General features: G+C 39.1%; 1 protein-coding gene across 1 annotated transcript in view; it reads left to right on the forward strand.

Annotated features, from left to right (window-relative positions):
- The window catches only part of TARBP1 (TAR (HIV-1) RNA binding protein 1), a 64,276-nt gene that overhangs the window by 21,420 nt on the left and 21,112 nt on the right, over positions 1-21,744 (forward strand). Inside the window, exons 10-17 of the mRNA XM_065894635.1 lie at positions 663-804; positions 5,512-5,611; positions 6,542-6,714; positions 15,017-15,114; positions 17,558-17,719; positions 19,897-20,103; positions 20,509-20,778; positions 20,887-21,075. Of these exons, the coding sequence (XP_065750707.1) occupies positions 663-804; positions 5,512-5,611; positions 6,542-6,714; positions 15,017-15,114; positions 17,558-17,719; positions 19,897-20,103; positions 20,509-20,778; positions 20,887-21,075 (1,341 nt within the window). The remainder of the gene's footprint in view (positions 1-662; positions 805-5,511; positions 5,612-6,541; positions 6,715-15,016; positions 15,115-17,557; positions 17,720-19,896; positions 20,104-20,508; positions 20,779-20,886; positions 21,076-21,744) is intronic.

A 21,744-nucleotide genomic window follows, 5' to 3' on the forward strand; every position in this document is an offset into this window, starting at 1 on the left:
GTTGTAGCACACAGGTTTAGTTGCTCTGCAGCATGTGGGATCTTCCCAGACCAGGGATTGAACCCGTGTCCCCTGCATTGGTAGGTGGATTCTTAACCCCTGCCCACCAGGGAAGTCCTGGCCTTACATTTGCATCAACTGTATTTTAAAATGCACATATCATAGAAAATAAACTTGCAAGAAGGGTAGGAACTTTCATTATAACTTATATCTCAAATTCTATGTTCTCTCATAAATAAATATATACCTCGTTTTAGTATATGAAGCTGGAATAAATTTTAATTTAAGACTGTAATTTGTTGTGCATAATGTTGTGCATTATTTTTCGTAGAGATGTTCGTTAGAACACCTTATCAAAATGTGCATTTTATATTAGGTGCTTTAAAAATTCTTGCCTGTTAATGAAGTTTATAAGTTCTTTGAAGAGGTTAGAAAACACACACACACCACACACACGTATGTGTATATACACACATACATACGAACACTTTTCTGTCTGAGCTATCTGCGGAACTCAATCATGACAATAAATGTTCTGTTACTTTGTTGTGTTCAGTCATTTAAATTCAGTTTATTGTGGAGGAAAGAAAATTGGCTTAGGGAAGTTAGAAACCCTTTGTTCAGTTAAGCTTTTAAAATAAGTAATCACTTTTCTTTTCTAGCTCTGTGATTGGCTGCGTGTTAATGAAAGCTGTTTTAGGCGACCCTTAACTTGTAGTTCCATGGGACTTCACGAGACATCCTCTTTAAATGCTTATGTAAAGAACCTAGTCCAAGAGTATATTAAGTCACCTGCCTGGGAAGGTAAGTCTGAAATCATTTTTATGGACTGATATATCCAAAACATTTTCAAAGAGCTTTTTAGTAGTTTTTCAGATCGAGATTCAGGCTTAACCAAATATATGCCAATTTATGGATGTCAGACTTGTATTTCAGCCAAATAATGTGAATAAACAGAATGTAAAAATACTGTTTCGTAACCTGTACTTATTTGTTCTAGAACTTGAGATTTTAAACATTTTAAATGTTTTAAGAAGTTGCCTGGGTAGGACTCGGGCACAAGTCCATTTATTAATTTATTCTATAAGTACAGAATCTTTGTTGGCTCGATCTGCAGATGGGTTTTTGGAGCCTCGGTAGTGGAAATATTTGTAGATAAATCTGTTCATCTTTTGTTTGTTTTCAAAGCATTACATTTAGTGTGAACTGATTATGAAAAGTAATTTTAGAGAAAAATTATGTTTGTTCGTTTCTTCTTTTTACCAGATACTTAGCAAAGATCAATTTTGCATCTTCTTTAGGGAAATGTGTTAAGACTGCCTTCTAATGCTTCCTCATCATTAAAGTCATTAGTGATAATTGGGGTAAATTGCACCTTTGAATTTAAGGTGTCTTAAATTTCCTAGCTTTGTCTCAGACCAAGTCATTTTCATCTCCTGATTTCTCTAATCTGATCATGGAATAGGTCTTAAATGGTTAGATAATTATCCTTCCAAAATACATGAGTTTATCTGTTTGTTCTTCTTAGAACATTTCTCTTTTATGTTTTATTCTCTTTGTCGTCTAGTAAATTTTCTGTACTGTTACTTGCGAGATTCTTTTCTTAGGCCTATAAAAGTAAATAAATTTTAGTCCCTACTAGAGTAAACATAGATTCAACTCCCTGAAGTATCTATAGAACTTGTCTTATAATTCAGTACATAACAGCATCAAGTCTGATTAAATAATTCAAAATTGGATAAAATAAGATTTTTAGAGTTTCTTCCTTAACATTTCTAGAAATTAAAATATACTGTTTATATAATATGCTATGTTAAGTTTTTAAAAAATTGATCTCAAGTGCAAAGGAGGTGTGTGTGTGTGTGTGTGTGTGTGTGTGTGTGTGTGGAATATTTTTGACTCTTAATGCCCTTGGCTAAGTGCCTTTATAAAATTTTAGTTTAGTTATCAATTACTGGGCAGTTTTCAGAACAAGGTAATAAATTCCAAAGCACACATGTAACTTGAGTTTTTGAGCATAAAATACATATAACATTCAAATTTGTTTTTATATAAAGACTCCTCAGCTCAAATGTTTTTAATCAGATTCTACGCCTGAAGGAGCTTTTTCCTTTGGGTTTGACATGGTCAGTACAGATAGATTTTACACGGATGATTCAGCAACCATATATCAAATGTTAGTTCTAGGTGCCAGACACTGGAGTTACAGAGATAAAAGGTATGTCCCCTGCCCTCAGAGAGAGCATGGTCTAGCAAGGGAGTTGATAAGTGAGCAGATAATCTTAGCGCAATGCCCTGAAAGCCATAAGCACTGGGATGGGGAACCCGGGTAAGCAATACTGATCCAGAACAGGTAGACCTGTGGGGGTCAGGAGAGGTCACCAGATGAGGTGACAGCTAACGAGTGAATAGAAATTAAGGTGGAAAGGGAGAAGGCGTATCCTGCAAGGCTTGGATGAACTTGCATCCAGGGAACTGAAAGTAGGTAGGCATCCATCTGTTTCTGTCTGTCTATAGCATGGACCCCAGGTAGGAATGGTTAAGAGATAAGGATGGATATATGTTAGGTAGATATATATGTACCATACCATATATGTGATATATAGCAAAACAAAGCAACAACAACTAAAACCACACAAAACCAGCGTCATCAACAAGCAGAAATGTTGGAGAGCTTTCAGAGAAGGCTTTCAGAAATAGAGAAAGTGAGATAGAGTTCGGAAGCAGCAGTAAAAGCTTGTCAAAACTTGGAAATGTTAAGATCAACCAAAAAGTGAAATATATTTGAAGAAATTTATACATAAATTAGAGAGTCCATCAGAAAGGATATTTTGAGTCAAGATTTTGTAGTTAAATGATGTGCCTACTTAAAACGTAACCAAGCTGAAGATGTGTAATAATCCCAAAGTAGTATACTGCAGCTGTGTAACGGATTTTAGAAACAGCTTTATTGAGTATGACTGGCATACATTAAGTTGCACGTATTTAAACTATGCAGTGTAATGGGTTTGACCTCTGTGTATGCTCACAAAACCATCAGGATCACAAGATAATGAACACATCCATCACCCCCCACCCCCGAAGTGTTTTCACACCTCTTTGTATTATAATCCCTGTCTCCCACTTCTACCTGTCCCTCTCCATCCCCAGACCAACCCTGGTATGCTTTCTGACACTATAGATTACTTTGCATCTTCTAGAATTACACTCAGTTTTTAGAATTCGTGGTAGCAAGATTTGAGTGATAATTTAGGGGTAAATTAAGGTGATTGAAGATAGCCAGTGACCTTTTGTTTCTTTAAGACCATTGTTGCTTACTTTCACTTTTCTAGCCTCAGAGAGAGAAAGGGGGGAGAGCGTAAAAAGGATTCTCTGCCAGTCGTTCTCCGAGAAGGATTTCCAGACAGGCAGCATCAGCACCACCTGGAAACATTTTAGAAATGTGAATTCTCAAACTCTATCCCACACCTGCTGAATCAGAAACTCTGAGTGTAGGGCTCATCCTCTGGGTTTTAACAAGCCCTCTGGGGGACTTCTAATACATGCTGAGGTTTGCGACCCACTGTTCTGTAGCCTGGATTTCCCTAGTGTGGTGGTAGAGGACTTGGCAGAAAACTCTGCAGGAGTGGCCTCCACTGGCCACTCTAATGTTATCAGCCTGATCCTGTGGCTCTCCTTGAAATCAGAAATCATTAAAAATCCACTAAACTTCTGATTTATAACCTTCCCTTTCAGTATCTGAAGTGAAAAATTGTTTAGGACTTCAAAAAGTGGCATTGTGATTGGAAACATTTCATTCTCAAATAGCACCCCTACCTGATCCCTGCCTCCTACAAGGTCAAAAAGTATCTGATTATATGATTGCTAGAAATTATAGGCAACTGAATACTGAATTGGCATTTGATTTCATTTTAATCTTCATTAATGAGTTTTTATATGTAAATGTGGGATATGAAGCTAATGTGAGTAAAAATGTTTCAGAGAACAAGTTTCAATAATTCACTTTTATAAACACCTATAAACTTAACCTATCTTGGAGAGCACCAACTTTTAGATTTTCTAAAAAATACAGATTTCTTACTGATAACTAAATGATATTTATAACATCTTAAAGAATAAAGTTTATCCTTTTGTTGCATTTTTAAACTAAGTTGCCCTCCATACGAGTGTGTTTTTAGTATTGTCTGTCTTCTGTACTGTTCTAACTAATTTGTATCAAAATATATTAAATTACTCCCCAAATTTATTAGAATATTTAAAAATATGTTTTAAGTATCTGAACCGCTGGGCTGGAAAACTAGATCCCTTAAGCAAATTTTTCTTGGGAGTTGAGATGAAGAGTATTATCTTACAACAGAATGAAAGTGAAATGTTCTATCTATGATTTATTTTATTTTAACTGGCTTTCAGTGATAGGAAAATAATTTTATCAGTTAACCAAGTTCTGTCTTCCAAAAGTTGTTCTAGGAACTCTGCATATATTATTTAATTTTTATAATAAACCCAAGGAAAGTCATAGGTTTATTTAGTTTGATTTCATAGAAGATGACCTAAGCTTTCGGAGAGAACATTCGTCTGTCCCAGACTCCCACAGCTAACAAAGAGTAGGACTGGGGTTTGAACACAGGTCTAAGAAGCAAAGCCTTTGGTGTCTGTATCCAGTCCATCCCCTTTCTGGTTCCACTTCAGGGAACTCTCACCTCTCAACTGAGATGCCAGAATTGCGTCTTAACCGGTCACCTTGCACCTACTCTTGCTTCCTCTAAAATCGCTTTTCCACATTGTACCTAGAGAAGTCTTTTCAAAATACAAACTTGGATCTAACAGATGTCTCCTCCACTTCTTTACACACATTCACTTTGACCTTTCGTGTCTTCCTCTTGCCTTTGGGATGAAGACAGACACCCGTTACATGCCTACGAAGTCCCTGGTCTCTCCCGCCTGGTCCTGTAACCTCATCTTTGGTGCTCCCTCCTATTGTTTACCTCAGCCCTTTCCCGGAATATGGTGTGCCTCTCCCCTGCTGGAGGCCCCTGACATGTACTTCCTTCCACCTGGAAAGGTCATGTCTCCCTTCACCTACCTCATTCTTTCCCAGCTTTTTATACCCAGCTCAACTGTCATTGCTTCAGAGTGACTTTGTCTTACTTCCCATTATACACTCTACTTGCACCATTTAGAGCACTCACTACAGTTATCATTTTACATTTCTCTGCATATTCTTTGATGAATGCTCTTTTCTTCTGCACTCTAAGTATCGTGAGGACAGGAACCATTGTGTCTGCAGCACTGAGGCCAGTGCATGGCACGTAGTCGGCGTGCAGAGATGTCTTTGTGTTCACAGTTAAGTATGTAACAATGAGCCATGCTGTGGGGTGTTCTACTATATTTCTTCTCCGCTGTATTCCTCTAATATGGATAAAACATAATCATTTAGCTGTGTTATTTTTGAAACATCATCTTGGAAGGATTTTGATAATGCTTTGCAAACCTTAACTATTGTTATTTAAGGAGGAGAAAACTGCTGTATGCCTGATTGGCTTGAAGCCAAGCTTGTTGCTGTGATGGTCTTGCTGGCCATAGATGTGGAAGGAATGAAGAGTCAATATAGGTAAGTGTTTCTAAACTTGAAAAGAAAACTTTCTTTAAAAAAGGCTAATCAGATTTATGGTACATATTCAGACTTTTCAATGATTGGTATGGAATTGATCAGTGTATTCAAGGAAGGAACTAGAACATTGGCAGTATACTTTAAAAATGTTTAAAATTAACAATAAGTTCATAGGATGAGAGGTTTAAACTAGAGACGGTCAAAAAAAAAAAAACTGTATACACGAATCACAGGTCTTGTATGAGAATATTAGAAGAATGGGTTGTAAGGTCCTAGCATAAGATTAGGTAAAGACATTTACTGGATTTTACCCTTTTGTAAAATGTGTTATTTTTTTAAAAGGTAATAAAGATAGAACAATCTCATCTATATTTTGAGAAACGTGAGCATATTGTCACCAGATTATAATTGTTGCAGTAAGCAGCTTCATTAGGTAGTGTACACATTTGCATGATAATACAATTAATTTGATTAACATCAAATCTCTTTTCTAGACAAAGTTTTAGTACTAAAGTTAGTGACAACAGTTTTTCACAAATCTTCAGTGCTTCGTATATATTTTTGTTAACATATCTCATTTCCTTGGCTGGCATGTATTTGTTTTGTTTTTTGGTTTTTTTGAGATATGGAAGCGAGGTCTCAGCATTGTAATTTGCCAGTAAATCGGATATAGGATTTCATTCGTACTGTGCCCAGAGTTGAGAACAGAGTTGTGTTACTTCCTGTGCTTTCTCCTCCAGTGAATCGCTGAACCCACTGAAAAAGCACAAACAGAAAGGTCCATCCTAATAGGTTCTAGGTGTTTGGATCATCCCTAAAAGTAATTCTGTCCAATGGAATCATTAGCTAACCAGTTCTACGACTGTAGCTGGAAAACAATTTCTTTTTGCTTTTGAAATGCTTGATTTGGGCGTGTCTTTTAATGTCTAGTGAAAAGCGGAGGACACAGAATGTATTAAGGATATTCTTAGATCCTCTCCTGGATGCCCTTGTGAAGTTTGGTACAAATGCCTACATGCCCTTGCTGAAAACTGACAGATGCCTGCAGTTGCTGTTGAAGTTACTGCACACTTGCTTGTTGCAAGGTTCCGGTACCCAAGATGGTGAGGATCATTGGTTTCTGTTGGTGTTTTGCTGGATATATCGTTGGTACTCAGAATGAGAGGAAATTCCTGACCCTTTAACTTCGTGCATTCAACAGATATTTACTGAGTATCTCCTGTTGGTGCTGGGGATGCAGAGGCAGAGTAACAGACTGCCCTCACCGAGCTGACATTTTAATGTTTACATTTGTTGCTCGCTGTTGATTTTAGAATGTGATTGCATTTGCTTTTGCTCTTTTTTTTTTTTTTTTCCAATGGGCTCTCACTGATTTCCAGACTACTGAAAATGATCACTATTTCATACATGTTTTAAGCCAAGATCCATTTCTAATTGCCACTGTGCTGCTGGATGTTGCAGAAAGTAAAGCATGAGAATAGCAATAATTTTATAATTATTTGTTTTTAAATATGTTCATCCCTCAGCACCTCTAAGTAGAAAATACTTCATCCAGGAAGTACAGGGGTGGTAGATGGAAGCATTGAACACTTTCTTCGTTCCTTAAACTAAGATTTATATAAAACAGTAGTTGAAAACCCATGGACATCAGATATGAGAATATCGATGGGTAAGCCTTGATTCCCAATCTTTCTGACCAGTTTCATTTGGAATTTTAGAAATTTTCTATTTAGAAAAGAGTATTCTAGAGAAGCATTGGTATTAGGTTAAACCTGAGGATAATGTGGAAGTTTAGGTTTTAATATAGGCTTGTGAAATATTAAAGCTTGTTTCCAAGTTCTGGTATTTTTGGTAATGGTAGCAGAACCGAATGCTGTACACGTAACAGTAACTTTTTATAAGACTTTTAACTCCTTTAAGGGCATAAATTTGGGTTCATTTGACATGTCTTGACTGTTGAAAGCACTAGACTCAGTGCCTTCAAGTGCAGGACTGGGTTACAGGTACCTTTTGGAAAATCGTGATATTTGATACACACAAGAACGTGTGATGGTTATATGTAATTATGATGCAAAATAATGGAATAAACACCCACGAACGCACCACCACGGCATTTGCTGCTAAGAAGGGATTTACCTGTGACTCCTCAATCCCTGCCTTTTGCCTCCTTATTTTGACTTTTATCTGTATCACTTCCATGCACTTAAAAAATGGTTTTACCACATACATCGATGCTCCTCAGCAATATATGGTCTCATTTTCCTGCTTTTGAGCTTTATAGAAATGTCACTTTACTGTAAGAAGCCTTCTGTAACTTCTTCACGTAGCAGGTTTCTAAGAATCATCCGTGCGTGTCCTTTCTTACACTTGCGCGTTTTCCCCGTTGTGTTACCTTCCGTTGTGTGATGACACCACAGTTATGCGTTCTTCTGTTGCTGGACACTGGATTGCATTCCGTCTACTACTATTGTGTACAGCGCTGCCTTAAACACTTGTCTACGTGTCTCTTCTAGGCCTGTGTCTCTCCAGGGCACATGCGTGCCCCTGGGGCCAAAGTGACCGGTTCTTAGAGTATGTGCATATTGGAAAATTGGTTTTCTAAGCAGTTGTGTACACGTTTTATGTTCTCATCTGCAGAATGTAAGTTCCCATTGATGCTCCTGCATCTCTCATTATACTACAAGCGAGAGCCAAAGAAATCAGTGTGTAATTTTGATAGTAACTGACTTCCAGATAATTGGTAAACCATAATAAGCTTAATTAACTTTATGGTTTTTTAGTTGAAGTATAGCTGTTCACACTGTTGTGTTAATTTCTGCTGTCCAGTAAAGTGACTCAGTTATACATATATTTACCTTTTGTTAATATTCTTTTCCATTATGGTTTATCATAGGATATTGAATATAGTTCTCTGTGCTATACAGTAGGACCTTGTTGTTTATCCATTCTATATATAATAGCTTACATCTGCTAATTTAGATCTATTTAACGAACTTTAAATAGATCTAAATCCTGAAAGGATTTCTTTGATGGGGGAAGAGGAAACGAGTTTTTCCGTTTTATTAATGAGTAAATAATCTAGGATTAACTACTAGTACAAGGGTCAATGAACACATAATGGTAAAGTCAGAAATAACTAGGTACAGTCAGCCGTCTGTATTTATGAATTCAACCAACCATGGGCAGAAAATATTCAGGGGAAAGATTCCAGAAAGTTCCAAAAAGCAAAACTTGAATTTGCCGTGCTCCAGCAACTATTTACAGCTATTTATATAGTATATACAAGGATACTTGGCTAAGCCTGGGTCTGCTGCAGAAGGGAAGATATGTAAAATTAAAACATACTCCTGGGAAATGCAAACACATTTTCACCTACTTATGAGCAATAATGGCTTATGTGGGAAAACCCGTTTTACTTAAAACTCCCCCAAAGATGTCCTAAAATGTTCAAAATAAACTAAAGCCTAATTCATAACTTTGGTTAAATGGTCTTTGCTGCTTCTGTCAGCTTAAAGCTCTAAATAAATGATGTTCCAGTGGTTATTTTATTTTAATTCAGAATAATTGTACAATGTTTATTTTAATATTTGAGGAAACGTACTTATAGTTACACTGTAACTCTCCCTTTGTTGCTTTGGATTATATGGGTCAAAGTAACTAGCCTAATCACTGACTACTTGCTGAATGTGTCACAATATCTACATATAATATATTGGGTTGGCCAAAAATTGCGTTCCGTTTTTGCCATACCATCTTATGGAAAAACCCAAATGAACTTTTGGCCAACCCAATATATGTGGATATATCCACATACAATATCCACTTGTAATCCTTGTTGCTGTCAGTTTTTTCCTGAGTTGCTTTTGTTTTCTGGCCTTGATCTTTTGTGTCTCTTTGAACTTTTCTTCCTGAGGTAGCTTTTATTTTTTAAAAATTGTGGTAAAATATACATAACAAAATTTACACTTTAACCATTTTTTTTTTCTTTAACATCTTTACTGGACTATAACTGCTTTACGGTGTTGTGTTAGTTTCTGCTGTATAACAGAGTGAATCAGCTGTATGTATATCCCCATATTCCCTCCCTCTTGCTTCTTCCTCTGACCCTCCTTATCCCACCCCCTAGGTGGTAGCAAAGCAGTGAGCAGATCTCCCTGTGCTATGCAGCTGCTTCCCACTAGCTATCTGTTTTACATTTGGTAGTGTATATATGTCAGTGTTACTCTCTCACTTTGTCCCAGCTTACCCTTCCCCCTCCCCGTGTCCTCAAGTCCATTCTCTACGTCTCCATCTTTATTCCTGTCTTGCCCCTAGGTTCATCAGGGCCTTTTTTTCTTTTAGATTCCATCTATATGTGTTAGCATACAGTATTTGTTTTTCTCTTTCTGACTTACTTCACTCTCTATGACAGACTCTAGGTCCATCCACCTCACTACAAATAACTCAATTTCATTTCTTTTCATGGCTGAGTAATATTCCATCGTATATATGGGCCACATCTTCTTTAGCCATTCATCTGTCAATGGACACTTCCATGTCCTGCCTATTGTAAATAGTGCTGCAGTGAACATTGTAGTACATGACTCTTTTTGAATTATGGTTTTCTCAGGGTATATGCCCAGTAGTGGGATTGCTGGGTCATATGGTAGTTCTATTTTTAATTTTTAAGGAACCTGTATACTGTTCTCCATAGTGGCTGTATCAATTTACATTCCCACCGACAGTGCAGAGGGTTCCCTTTTCTCCATACCCTCTCCAGCATTTATTGTTTGTAGATTTTTTGATGATGCCCATTCTGACCGGTGTGAGGTGATACCTCATTGTAGTTCTGATTTGCATTTCTCTAATGATTAGTGATGTTGAGCATCTTTTCATGTGTTCGTTGGCAATCTGTATATCTTCTCTGGAGAAATGTCTATTTAGTTCTTCTGCTTGTTTTTGGATTGGGTTGTTTGTTTTTTTTGATATTGAGCTGCATGAGTTGCTTGTATATTTTGGAGATTAATCCCCTGTCAGTTGCTTCATTTGAAAATATTTTCTCCCGTTCTGAGTGTTGTCTTTTCATCTTTTTTATGGTTTCCTTTGCTGTGCAAAAGCTTTTAAGTTTCCTTAGGTCCCATTTGTTTATTTTTGTTTTTATTTCTATTTCTCTAGGAGGTGGGTCAAAAAGGATCTTGCTGTGATTTATGTCGTAGAGCATTCTGCCTATGTTTTCCTCTAAGAGTTTTATAGTGTCTGGCCTTCCATTTAGGTCTTTAATCCATTTTGAGTTTATTTTTGTGTATGGTGTTAGGGAGTGTTCTAATTTCATTCTTTTACATGTAGCTGTCCAGTTTTCCCAGCACCACTTATTGAAGAGGCTGTCTTTTCTCCATTGTATACTCTTGCCTCCTTTATCAAAGATAAGGTGACCATATGTGCATGGGTGTATCTCTGGGCTTTCTATCCCGTTCCATTGATCTATCTTTCTGTTTTTGTGCCAGTACCATACTGTCTTGATTACTGTAGCTTTGTAGTATAGTCTGAAGTCTGGGATCCTGATTCCTCCAGCTCCATTTTTCTTTCTCAAGATTGCTTTGGCTATTCAGGGTCTTTTGTGTTTCCATACACATTGTGCAGTTTTTTTGTTCTAGTTCTGTGAAAAATTCCATTGGTGTTTTGATAGGGATTGCGTTGAATCTGTAGATTGCTTTGGATGGTGTAGTCATTTTCACTATGTTGATTCTTCCAATCCAAGAACATGGTATATCTCTCCATCTGTTTGTGTCATCTTTAATTTTTTTCATCAGTGTCTTACAGTTTTCTGCATACAGATCTTTTGTCTCCTTAGATAGGTTTATTCCTAGGTATTTTATTCTTTTTGTTGCAGTGGTAAATGGGAGTGTCTGTACTAGACACGATTAAATTATACACTTTTAATGGGTGAATTGTAAGATGTGATTTATAGCTCAATATTTTATTGACCATATTTATGTGGATCTGTTTCTGGATTCTTTTGATCTGTATTTTTATCCCTTTGCCAATACTGTACTGTTTTGGTTACTGTAGATTTACAGTAAGTCTCTAAATAGGTATTGTGATTCTTTCAAATTTATTCTTCTTTGTCAAAGATATTTCTAGCTATTCTAGCTCCTTTGCCTTTCAATATAAACTTTATAATCAGCTTGTTTGCATTTACCAAAAAAAAAAAAATCCTGCTGGAATTGATTGGAATTGCATTAAATCTACAGATCAATTTTTTTAGAATTGCTTTCTTTATTATATTGAGGCTTTTAATTCATGAATATGGTACGTCTCTTGATTTATTTAGGCTGTCTTTTATTTCTTTCATCAGAGTTTTTTAGCTCTCAGCATATAGATCCTGTGCAGGTTTTGTTAGATTTATATCTTTTGGAGGAAGATTATTGTAAATGATATATTTTAAAATGTTTTGGTTTTCAGTTGTGCATTGCTGGTATACAGAAATGTGATTGATTTTTGTGTGTTGACCTTGCGTCCTGTAACCTTGCTGAAGCTCTTATTAGTTGTAGCAGTGTTTTTAATAGGTGCTTGGGATTTTTTGGTAGACAGAGATGTCATTTGTGAATGAGGACAGTTGTGTTTGTAGGGTTGTGCATAGTGCTCCCTTATGCTTTAAATGCCTGCAGGATCTGGGGTCTGATGTAATTCCTTTGTAACTCCTGATAGTGGCAGTGCTCTCTCTCTGTCTCTCTAAGACTGGCTAGTGGTTTATCAATTTTATTGACCTTTTCAAAGAACCAACTTTTGGTTTCATTGAATTTTCTCTGTTGATCTTTCTCCTTTCAATTTCATTGATTTCTGGGTTTTTATATTTACATCTTTGTGCTTACTTTTGGTTTATTTTGCCTTTTTATTGACATTTAGGTGGAAGCTTAGATCATTGATTTTAGATCTCTCTTCTTTTTTAAAATGACATTTAGATTTTCTTAAGTTTTGTTGTAACTGCATCCCACAAATTTTGGTATGTTGTATTTTCAGTTAAGAATATTTTTTTTGGGAGACTTTCTTTTACCCGTGAATTATTTGCAAATGTATTTAGAGATTTTTCTATTGTCTTTCTGTTACTGCTTTTTTTTTTTTTTTTTTTTTTTTTTTTGGCGGTACGCAGGCCTCTCACTGTTGTGGCCTCTCCCGTTGCGGAGCACAGGCTCCGGACGCGCAGGCTCAGCGACCATGGCTCACGGGCCCAGCCGCTCCACGGCATGTGGGATCTTCCCGGACCGGGGCACAAACCCGCGTCCCCTGCATCGGCAGGTGGACTCTCAACCACTGCGCCACCAGGGAAGCCCTCTGTTATTGCTTTTTAATTTAATTCTGTTCTAGTCAAAAGAGCATACTTTGTACAATTTCAACTTTTAAAAAATTGTTAAGGTTTATTTAATGATCTAGGTATGGCTTATTTTGGTGACTGTTCCATGTACACTTGAAAAGAGTATGTGTTCTGCTGTCGTCGGGAGGAGTGTCCTATAAATGTCAGTTGTATTCAAGAGCTTCATGGTGTTTTTTGTATTCTTGCTGATTTTAGGATTGTTGAACCCAACTATAATTATGGACTTATCTTTTACTCTAAGGATTATGATGTACATACTTTTTACAGTCAGCTTAGAATTAATATTTTACCACTTAAAATTAACATAGAAATGTTACTACCTTATAGGTCCCTTAACCTCCTCTCCCCCATTTATTACAGATATCTTACATTTACTCTTGTTGAAAATCCTACTGGACAATGTTCTGTTTTTTGCTGTCAACCATCAAACACATTTTAAAGACTCAAGAGAAGAGTCTGTTGTATTTACCAAGATATTTACAGTTTCTTTTGCTCTTTCATCCCTGACCTTCCGTGTTTTCCTGTGGCATTGTATACCGTGTGTTCGAAAAATGTCTTTTAATATTTCTTTTGTAGCAAGTTTCTTGGCAATGAATTCTCATAGTTTCCCTTCATCTGAGAATGCCTTTATTTTGCCTTCTGAGTAGTATTTTTGTTGGATATAAAATTCTGCTTTGATAGGTCTTTTCTTTCAGCAATTGAAAAGTGTTGCATTTGCTTCTGGCCTCCATGGTTTCTCAGTAGAACTCTGTAGTCATTCACATTGTTTTTCCCCCAGGCAATAAGTTGTTTCTCTGTGCTTTCAAGATTGTTTCTTCGTTTTCGGTTGTCAGCAGTTTGGCTACACCGTGTCAGATTGCATATTTTATTGATTGGTTTTCAAGTTCACTGATTCTTTTCTCTTGCATCTCCTTTCTATTAATCCCATCCAGTGAGTTTTTAAATTTTCAGTTATTGTACTTTCAGTGATAAACATCTCTGTTTGGTTTTTGTGTATATCTTCTCTTTCTTTCCTGAGACTTTCTGGTTTTCCATTTGTTTCAAGAGTGTGTGTTGATTGATTGTTGAAGCATTTTTTAATAGCTGCTTTAAAGTCTTGGTCAGGTTATTCTTAAATCACCATCATCTTGGTGTTTTCATTCGTAGATTCTTTTCCCATGTGAGATAAGGAATAGCTCATGCTTCATATACCCAGTTATTTTTGATTGTATCCTAGATATTTTGAATATTGTGTTGTGAGGCCCTGGATCTTGGTCAGATCCTGAGACAGTGTTGATATTTTCGTGTAGCAGACAGTCAGTCTGGCTTGGTTTAGGCCTCAATTCCTGATGTTCCGGCTTTTGTGGGTGCTGGTTCCACAGTTTTGTTTTCATGTCCTCTGCAATGCTATCTTGACCTGTGCCCCACGTGTTCCATCTGGTGGTCAGGCTGGGACCTGTCCAGTTGTCTGTTAGCTCCATTCTGAAAGTCTTTGACGTGCTGAATAGTATCACATCCAGGCCTAGCAGTTCAGGGGTGAGCCCAGCACTTCATAAGCCACTTGCTGGGGCCATTTTCCTGAGCGCCTCCCTCTCTGGAATCTCCTAAGTACTCACCGTCCGGTTCTCTGAGATTCTCCTTTTTCATTCCCTGAGCAGAAGGTGGGCGCCCAGTCTGCCGCCCACTTTCTTGACTGCTCCGCCATCTGGGTCCAGTCTGTAGGAGGACAGGCGCAAACTCACCGCCGTTCAGGGTTACTTCTTTCTGAATCCATCTGCTGCTTTTTGCCTTTCAGAGTCTTCAAATAGCTGTTTTGAATATTCCGTCCAGGTTTTGTAGCTGAATTCAGTGAGAGAGGGCAGTGTGTCTTTGTTGTATCTTATCCAGAACTAAAACGCCTAAATGATTTTTAAGATTAATTGTAGAGATCCCCATGGTATCAATGACTATTCTATTAGAATTCATTTTTGGTAAGTGATTCATGTATATGCTTAACATAGGTGAGCTTTTACTAGACCGTCGGGTGTACTTTGTACCAAATAAACTTATTTCTCTCATTTTAGTTGCGCATACAGATGAGGTGTTTACTCTCCTTCAGAACTTTGTCATGTCTACCACAGAGAGCGTTTCGGAATTTATTCTCAGAAGACTTACTATGAAGGAACTAAGTAGGGTATGTATGTATTGGAGTAACTTTTCAGTCTTTTCATCAATATTTTGAGTGATTACTGACTGGCAGGCCCTGAATTAAGTTGAAAATTAACGTGATAGTTTCTCAAAAAGTGGCCTTTGGGAGCAGAAAAAGATACAAGCTTTAGGGCTTCCCTGGTGGCGCAGTGGTTGAGAGTCAGCCTGCCGATGCAGGGGACGCGGGCTCGTGCCCTGGTCTGGGAGGATCCCACATGCCGCGGAGCGGCTGGACCCTGCGTGTCCGGAGCCTGTGCTCCGCAACGGGAGAGGCTGGGCGGTGAGAGGCCCGCGTACCGCAAAAAAAAAAAAAAAAAAAAAAAAGGAAAGGTTAATGTGATTTTATCCTTCAGATGGAAAGATTTTTAAAAGTAAACTCATTATATAATAGTTTAAAATTATTTTGAAAAACCCACTCTTTAATACATTAGGTATTAGAATTCCCAATTAAGCACATTTGTCTGGTAGCTTATTAGAGTTTAATAAAAATCTCTTCCCCATTTTCCTTCCCCTCCGCAGCGTGATGGTCAGTATTTAACAACTGGCTCTTGGGGGAAAAGCCCTGATTTGTAGTGTTTATTAGTTCCTGTGGTTGATTTCAAGGTACCCGCACGGGGCCATGAATCAGGGAGAGATGAACCGTCCCCCTCACTTCACAGAGGAAACAGCAGCCTCGGCCGGCGTCACCCCCGCTTCAGACTGCCCGGTGTCTGCCTCACCCGCCCCTGAATCCATCCTCCCTGCCTTCCCTCCCTTACAGGAGAGGAAGGTGGTCTGGACCTCATCCCCTCCCATTTGCTCAGCGACTTTACCCTGTTGATCAGCCTCTCTCTTTCTTGTATTTCTCACCTCTCCTTTCCTCCTGGATCCTTTCCATGAGCGCTGAAACGGCTTTAAGGGTCCCTCATCTAACAAGAACCCGCTCAATTCCGCGTTCCTTCTGGTGCCCTGTTTCCTTCCCTTTGTGAGCTGGTCTGTAAACAGACCCCGCAGCTCTGGTGAGTAGAAGTGGCTCCTTTATCCTGCACCTGGCGATGCTTTGCAGACCACGTTTCTCTCGACCCCCTCAGCCCCAGTGGACACTGTTGACGCCTCCGCCTTGAGACGCCGGCGTTTATGACATCCTCCTCCTGCTGTTTCCCCTCCCTCTGGCCGTTACTCCCACGAATGTCCATTCTCTGCTGCGTAGCCTTGGAAGTCAGAGTCTTTCAGGTTGGCCCGGGCCCCTCCTTTTCTCATTCTCTCCTGTCTAGGTGACCTCACCGGCATCCCCAGCTTTAGTTATGCCGGGGACCGTCACATTCCTTTCTACCTCAGATTGACCTGAGGTGAACGCCCATTCAGCGAGTTGCTGTTTGGCAACTCAGGTTGAATTTCCCCCATATACGCTACTTAAAACTGAACTCCTTTTCGTTCCTGCAGGAGGTTATCCGCCTTCCCCCGCCCCAGGTTCCCTTCTCGGGGGATGTGCGTGATCCAGCCTGTTTCTTCAAGCCTAAAACTTGGGAATCCTGGCAGCTTTATCCCTCACTCTCACCCGCTGTGTTCAGTCTTGGCACCAAGCCCTGGCGTTGTTTCCTTCTCTCTGCATTGTATCCTAGCGCTCGGCAAAGTGTCTGGCATCTAAGCATTGCTCGGTAAAAACTGATAAACTGAATGGATTCTGTGCTTCCTGTGTGCCACAGAAGCCTGAGGGTAGAGGAATTGGCACGGCGATAATAAGCAAGGCTACCACTCAGGGCCAGTCCCTTCAGAATGCTTTCTCTCACTTAATTCAACAAAAACCCTGTGATGGAGAGATACTACCCTCCCCATTTTACGGGTCAGGAATCTGAGGCCCAAAGAGGTTAGGTCATTGGCAGTAGGTCACAGAGCTGGTGATGATAGAGCTGGACCGAACCCAGTCTGCCTGTGTCTATGAGTCGAGAAGCCCTGCCTTTAATTCTGCCCCCTTCCCTGCCCCCCATCCAGCTTACTAGCTCTGATATGCTGGGTAAGTTGTTTAACCTCTCTGAACTTCGGAAAGCGGGACAGTGACCGTTCCTTGTGAGAATGGAGTATTACAACTGCCTGAAGGAAAGGAAGTGGCAGTGGCAGTTGCTATACTTGTTATTGTGATTATTTATGATGTGTTAGCCTGGGATGCAAGAATTGGTAGAACATAGTTTCTGCCTTCCAGGGTCTCGTAATCAAGGTGGGGAGCCAGCTGAGTAAGTCGTGCTGATTGCAGAGTCACCGTCTAAGCACAGAGGAGGACGTGCTTAGCTCTGCCTGGGGAGTTGATGGAAGGCTTCTTGGAAGAGATGACTTCTCTCATCAATGTCATCTTTCAGTACTTTTAGATAAACTAATTTATTTCCTGCCTAAACTCTCATAGCTTTGTGAAAATCATGAACCTTGCTTGTTAAGTGTTTTATTGTTTCTCTTAGGTTTCAGATCTGGAACGTTGCCATTTGTACCTGATGGTATTAACTGAACTTATAAATCTCCACTTGAAGGTTGGATGGAAAAGAGGCAACCCTATTTGGAGAGTTATTTCTCCTTTGAAAAACGCATCCATTCGGCATCTTCAAGAGATGGACCGTGGACAGGTAATCCTCTTTGCTTCAAGGCTTGTAATTATGTTGAGTGAGGCATACACAGAATACATATTTGACTATTGGACAATATTTTGATACATAAAAAGCATCTGCTGAAATTTAATTTTGAAAATAATATCCCTTGTTCATCATATTTGATGAAGATTGGGACTCCTGTCATAATATTAGGCACATAATGAAGGTGTGGTGAACTGCAATCGTAAAATCATTTAGATACAGATAGTGGATTTTCACTAGGTCTTTTGCCTGGGTACCAGTAAGGGACATTTTAATGTGTCCAAATTCAGTCCAGTGTCCAGAGCCTCCATGCTTGGATTTCTACGTCATTTTCTAGCCCAGTTCACAGCGTCTCCCCTTCCTTTCCACAGAGCCCCTCTATGCTGCAGTCACGCTAGGCCACCATAGGGAGCGTCACAGATCACAGCACATGCCATATCCTGCCTCATCTGGGCTTTCATTGTGTCTCGTCCTTCCACTGAGAACGCCCTCCCCTCAACATACACTTGTCAGTATCTGGTGCATCCTTTTCGTCCCAGCTCAAGTTACATTTTCTCTTAAATGAAATTTGATCAGTGTCTCATTCTTTTCTTCATTTACCTGTTGCTCTTTATGCCTCCATTTTTGTGTTTTTTTCCATCTTACTTGTTTTTGGAATAATTTATGTATATATGTCTTCTTCACTAGATTTCAGTACCTAGAGGCATTTCTGAAACATGATATAATAAGGCATAGTGGTTATGAGCACAGGCTTTGGAGTTAGACTTCCTGGTTCTGAATCCTGGCTTTATCTTTACTAGCTGTAAAGATACTAGCTGTAAAGACCTTGGGGAACTTACTTAACCTCTCTGTGCTTCATTTACTGCACCTGCGAAATAAGGGTTATAAGGTTGATGTGAGGATTAAAGCAAGCTCATGCATGGTAAACCTTTAGAACAGTACCTGGCACGTAGAGAGTCCTCAGTAAATGTTAGCTGTTTTCACTTAACACACACGGTAAGGGTTTTAAAAATTTGAGCTGAATCATAGTCTAGTCTGGGCTGCTAATTAAAAGAGCTACTTGATTGCTTTAATAATCTAATTTTTAAAGTAGTTTTCGAGAACTGTATTAAAAGAAAATTATAAGGAGGACTGATTAATATTTCAGCATCCTGTCTACTGAATATTAATGTATTAGTGTTACAGAAGGACATTGTGAGCTTTGAATGTAGACCAGAATTGTGAACCATACCACAGTGATTTTTAAAGATTGGCTTACTCCCTTTACTAATTCACTGAATTACTTTAAGGTTAATAGGGAACGTACTGGCTCAAAAGTAGCCCTAAATTTTATTTCCTGTATTGGCAGTGTTGCTGAGTAAAATTTATCTGCACAGAGAGTTGATTTTCTGTGGTGGTGGTGAGGGAAGGTATGAAATAAGTAGTAGAAGGTTCCTTTCTGTAGAGATGTTACTGGTGGGCGGTATTTGGGAGAACTGCTTTGGTCTCTCAGGGAAGTATTTTCCCTATCTAGGTTCTTACCTGCACTCCTGGCTTCTTGGTTGAGATTATTGACTTTCTCTCTGTAAGAACAAAGCCAGGCTGTCTTGGTTTCCTCCTTTCTGCTCCTGCCTGTAGAGTTCCAAGTGCTTTACATGAAATAACCGATTTATTGAATCTTCGCAATAATCCTGTGAAGTAGATTCTGTTACTGTCCCCATCTTACGGATGAGTAAACCAAGGTGTAGCGTGTCCACAGTCAGCTGGTGGTAAGTGCAGAGCCAGGGTCCAGACCTAGGCCATGCGGTTCGAGTCCAGCTCTTAACTGCTGTGCTGTATCACCAAAAGCGGCATACAGCTGACTGAAGGAGTTGTTTATATATATGCCAGGAGTCTTTTTTTAAGTCTGTTTTAGCCAAACAGTTGAAGTAAGACTCACCCATAGGAACTTTGTATCCAAGTTGTCTTTCAGTCTGAATTGCTGAATTTTTATTGCCACCTTGTTTGCCACCAGTCTGTACAGAAATGGTAAAGAGTGACGTATATTGGATTTCCTTTTATTTCCTCTGATATTCAGTAGCAGGCACAAAGAGGGGAAGGAGGGCGTGAGATTCCCATAGACTGGGAGCTCAGGTCCTTATTGGTTAGGATTTGCTTATGTTCGATAAAAGATTGTCCCATTTGCTCCCCAGGAACCGACACTGGGTAGACAGATTCAGAGAGTCGTTAGTATGGCTGCCTTGGCCATGGTGTGTGAGGCCATTGACCAGAAGCCAGAGCTACAGCTGGACTCTCAGGATGCGGGAGCCACGGAAAGGTTCCTCTCCTCTCTCCAGCTCAATCAGACGCTGCAGAAGCCCCACACAGAGGAGGACAGCAGGTGTGTTCACCCCTTGGAGAGAAGCATATACGTGAAAGGCATCTTTTTTGCTCATGTTTAAAAGTCCATTTTTGTTTGAGTCATTGAGATAATTAGTGATTGCTCAACCTTACGTAAAGGGTCATGGAAGCTTCGAGATGAGGCTTCATTCAGGATGATAACGTATTATCAAATTATTCATCCCTGTTACTGGAAGCCCATTAACTTTTCTGCATTTAGTTTTCAGTGAATCATTTAAAGTGAGTGCAAGCACCTACTTTCAGTGTAGTTAGGAAATTGAGGTTTGTGTCGTTTCCTCGTTTATTGGTAGACAGGATGTTTAATAATGACTGTTTAATTTCTCCCCTTGTAAGGGTAGTGTACTACTACACGCAAAAGAAGTGGAGACAGGCTTAAAGAAGGATGGGGTAGTGACTTTATTTTTTGTCTCAGTTTTTTTGAAGAGTCGTCATCTTCCCAAGGATGGGGGAAAATAGTTGCACAATATATTCACGATCAGTGGGTCTGCCTCTCTTTCTTGTTGAAAAAATATCACACCCTTATACCAGCCTCAGAGGATGAAATTCTGGAACCCATTCTACCTGCTGTTCAAATGCCAATAAGGACTTTGCAGTCCGCACTAGAAGCCCTCACAATTCTTCCTTCTGATCAAGTTTTACCTGTGTTCCACTGCATGAAAATTTTGGTTCCCAAGGTAAGATACAGTGAGACCTGAATTAAAGAATAACCATAAGAACAGACCATCAGTTTCTGAAATTGTGATAATTATGTATTTCTTTTTCTTTTTTTTTTTCCCTACCAGCTTCTGACCTCCTCTGAATCTCTCTGCATAGTGTCTTTTGACATGGCTTGGAAAATCATAGCTTCTTTAAGCAACACTCAGCTGATATTCTGGTCTAACTTAAAAGCTTTTGTTCAGTTTGTTTTTGATCCCAAAGTTCTTACCATTGCTGCAAAAATCAAGGGCCAGGCATATTTCAAAATCAAAGAGGTAACTTTTTTTAAAATTGGGATTAAAAAACATGTAACATAGGATGTGGCATCTTAACCATTTTTAAGTGTACTGTTCAGTAGTGTTAACTATATTTACATAATTGTGAAAGACCCCCAGAACTTTTTCATCTTGTGGAACTGAAGCTCTGTCCCCATTAAGCATCTCCCCTTTCCCCACCCCGCCTTCCAGCCCCTGGCAAGCACCGTTCTACTTTATTTCTGTGAATCTGATGATTTTAGAAAAAAGAGGGAACTTTTTGTTTTCATTTTAATTTGTGTGACCTGTAGCACATGAAGAAGAAGAGAGTTATATTTGTAATTACGTATTAGATTTGTTGTTATTTATTTATTCAGTCAGTAAATATTTTGAACCTTCTTCAGTGTCATGAGTAAGAACAAAGTCTGCTAGATGTAAAGAAGTAGGTAGCCCATGAACCACATCTGCCTTACAAACATATTTGGTTCATATAATCAAATTAAAATCTTTTGAATTAGTTGCCAGCTTTTAAGGATTGGGAACTTTGCATGAAAATCTGTATTTCCTCTTCTCTTGGAAAATTGTACGATCTGGCAATGCTGGTCATTCCTACATGAGAGCAGTGTCCCCCGGTGGTCACTGGTCCCTGGCCCTTCCGGGTGGGGCACACCCTTTCTGTTGCTCCACTCC

This window comes from Phocoena phocoena, chromosome 16 (genome assembly GCF_963924675.1).
Source record: "Phocoena phocoena chromosome 16, mPhoPho1.1, whole genome shotgun sequence".
NCBI classification, from domain to species: Eukaryota; Metazoa; Chordata; class Mammalia; order Artiodactyla; family Phocoenidae; genus Phocoena; species Phocoena phocoena.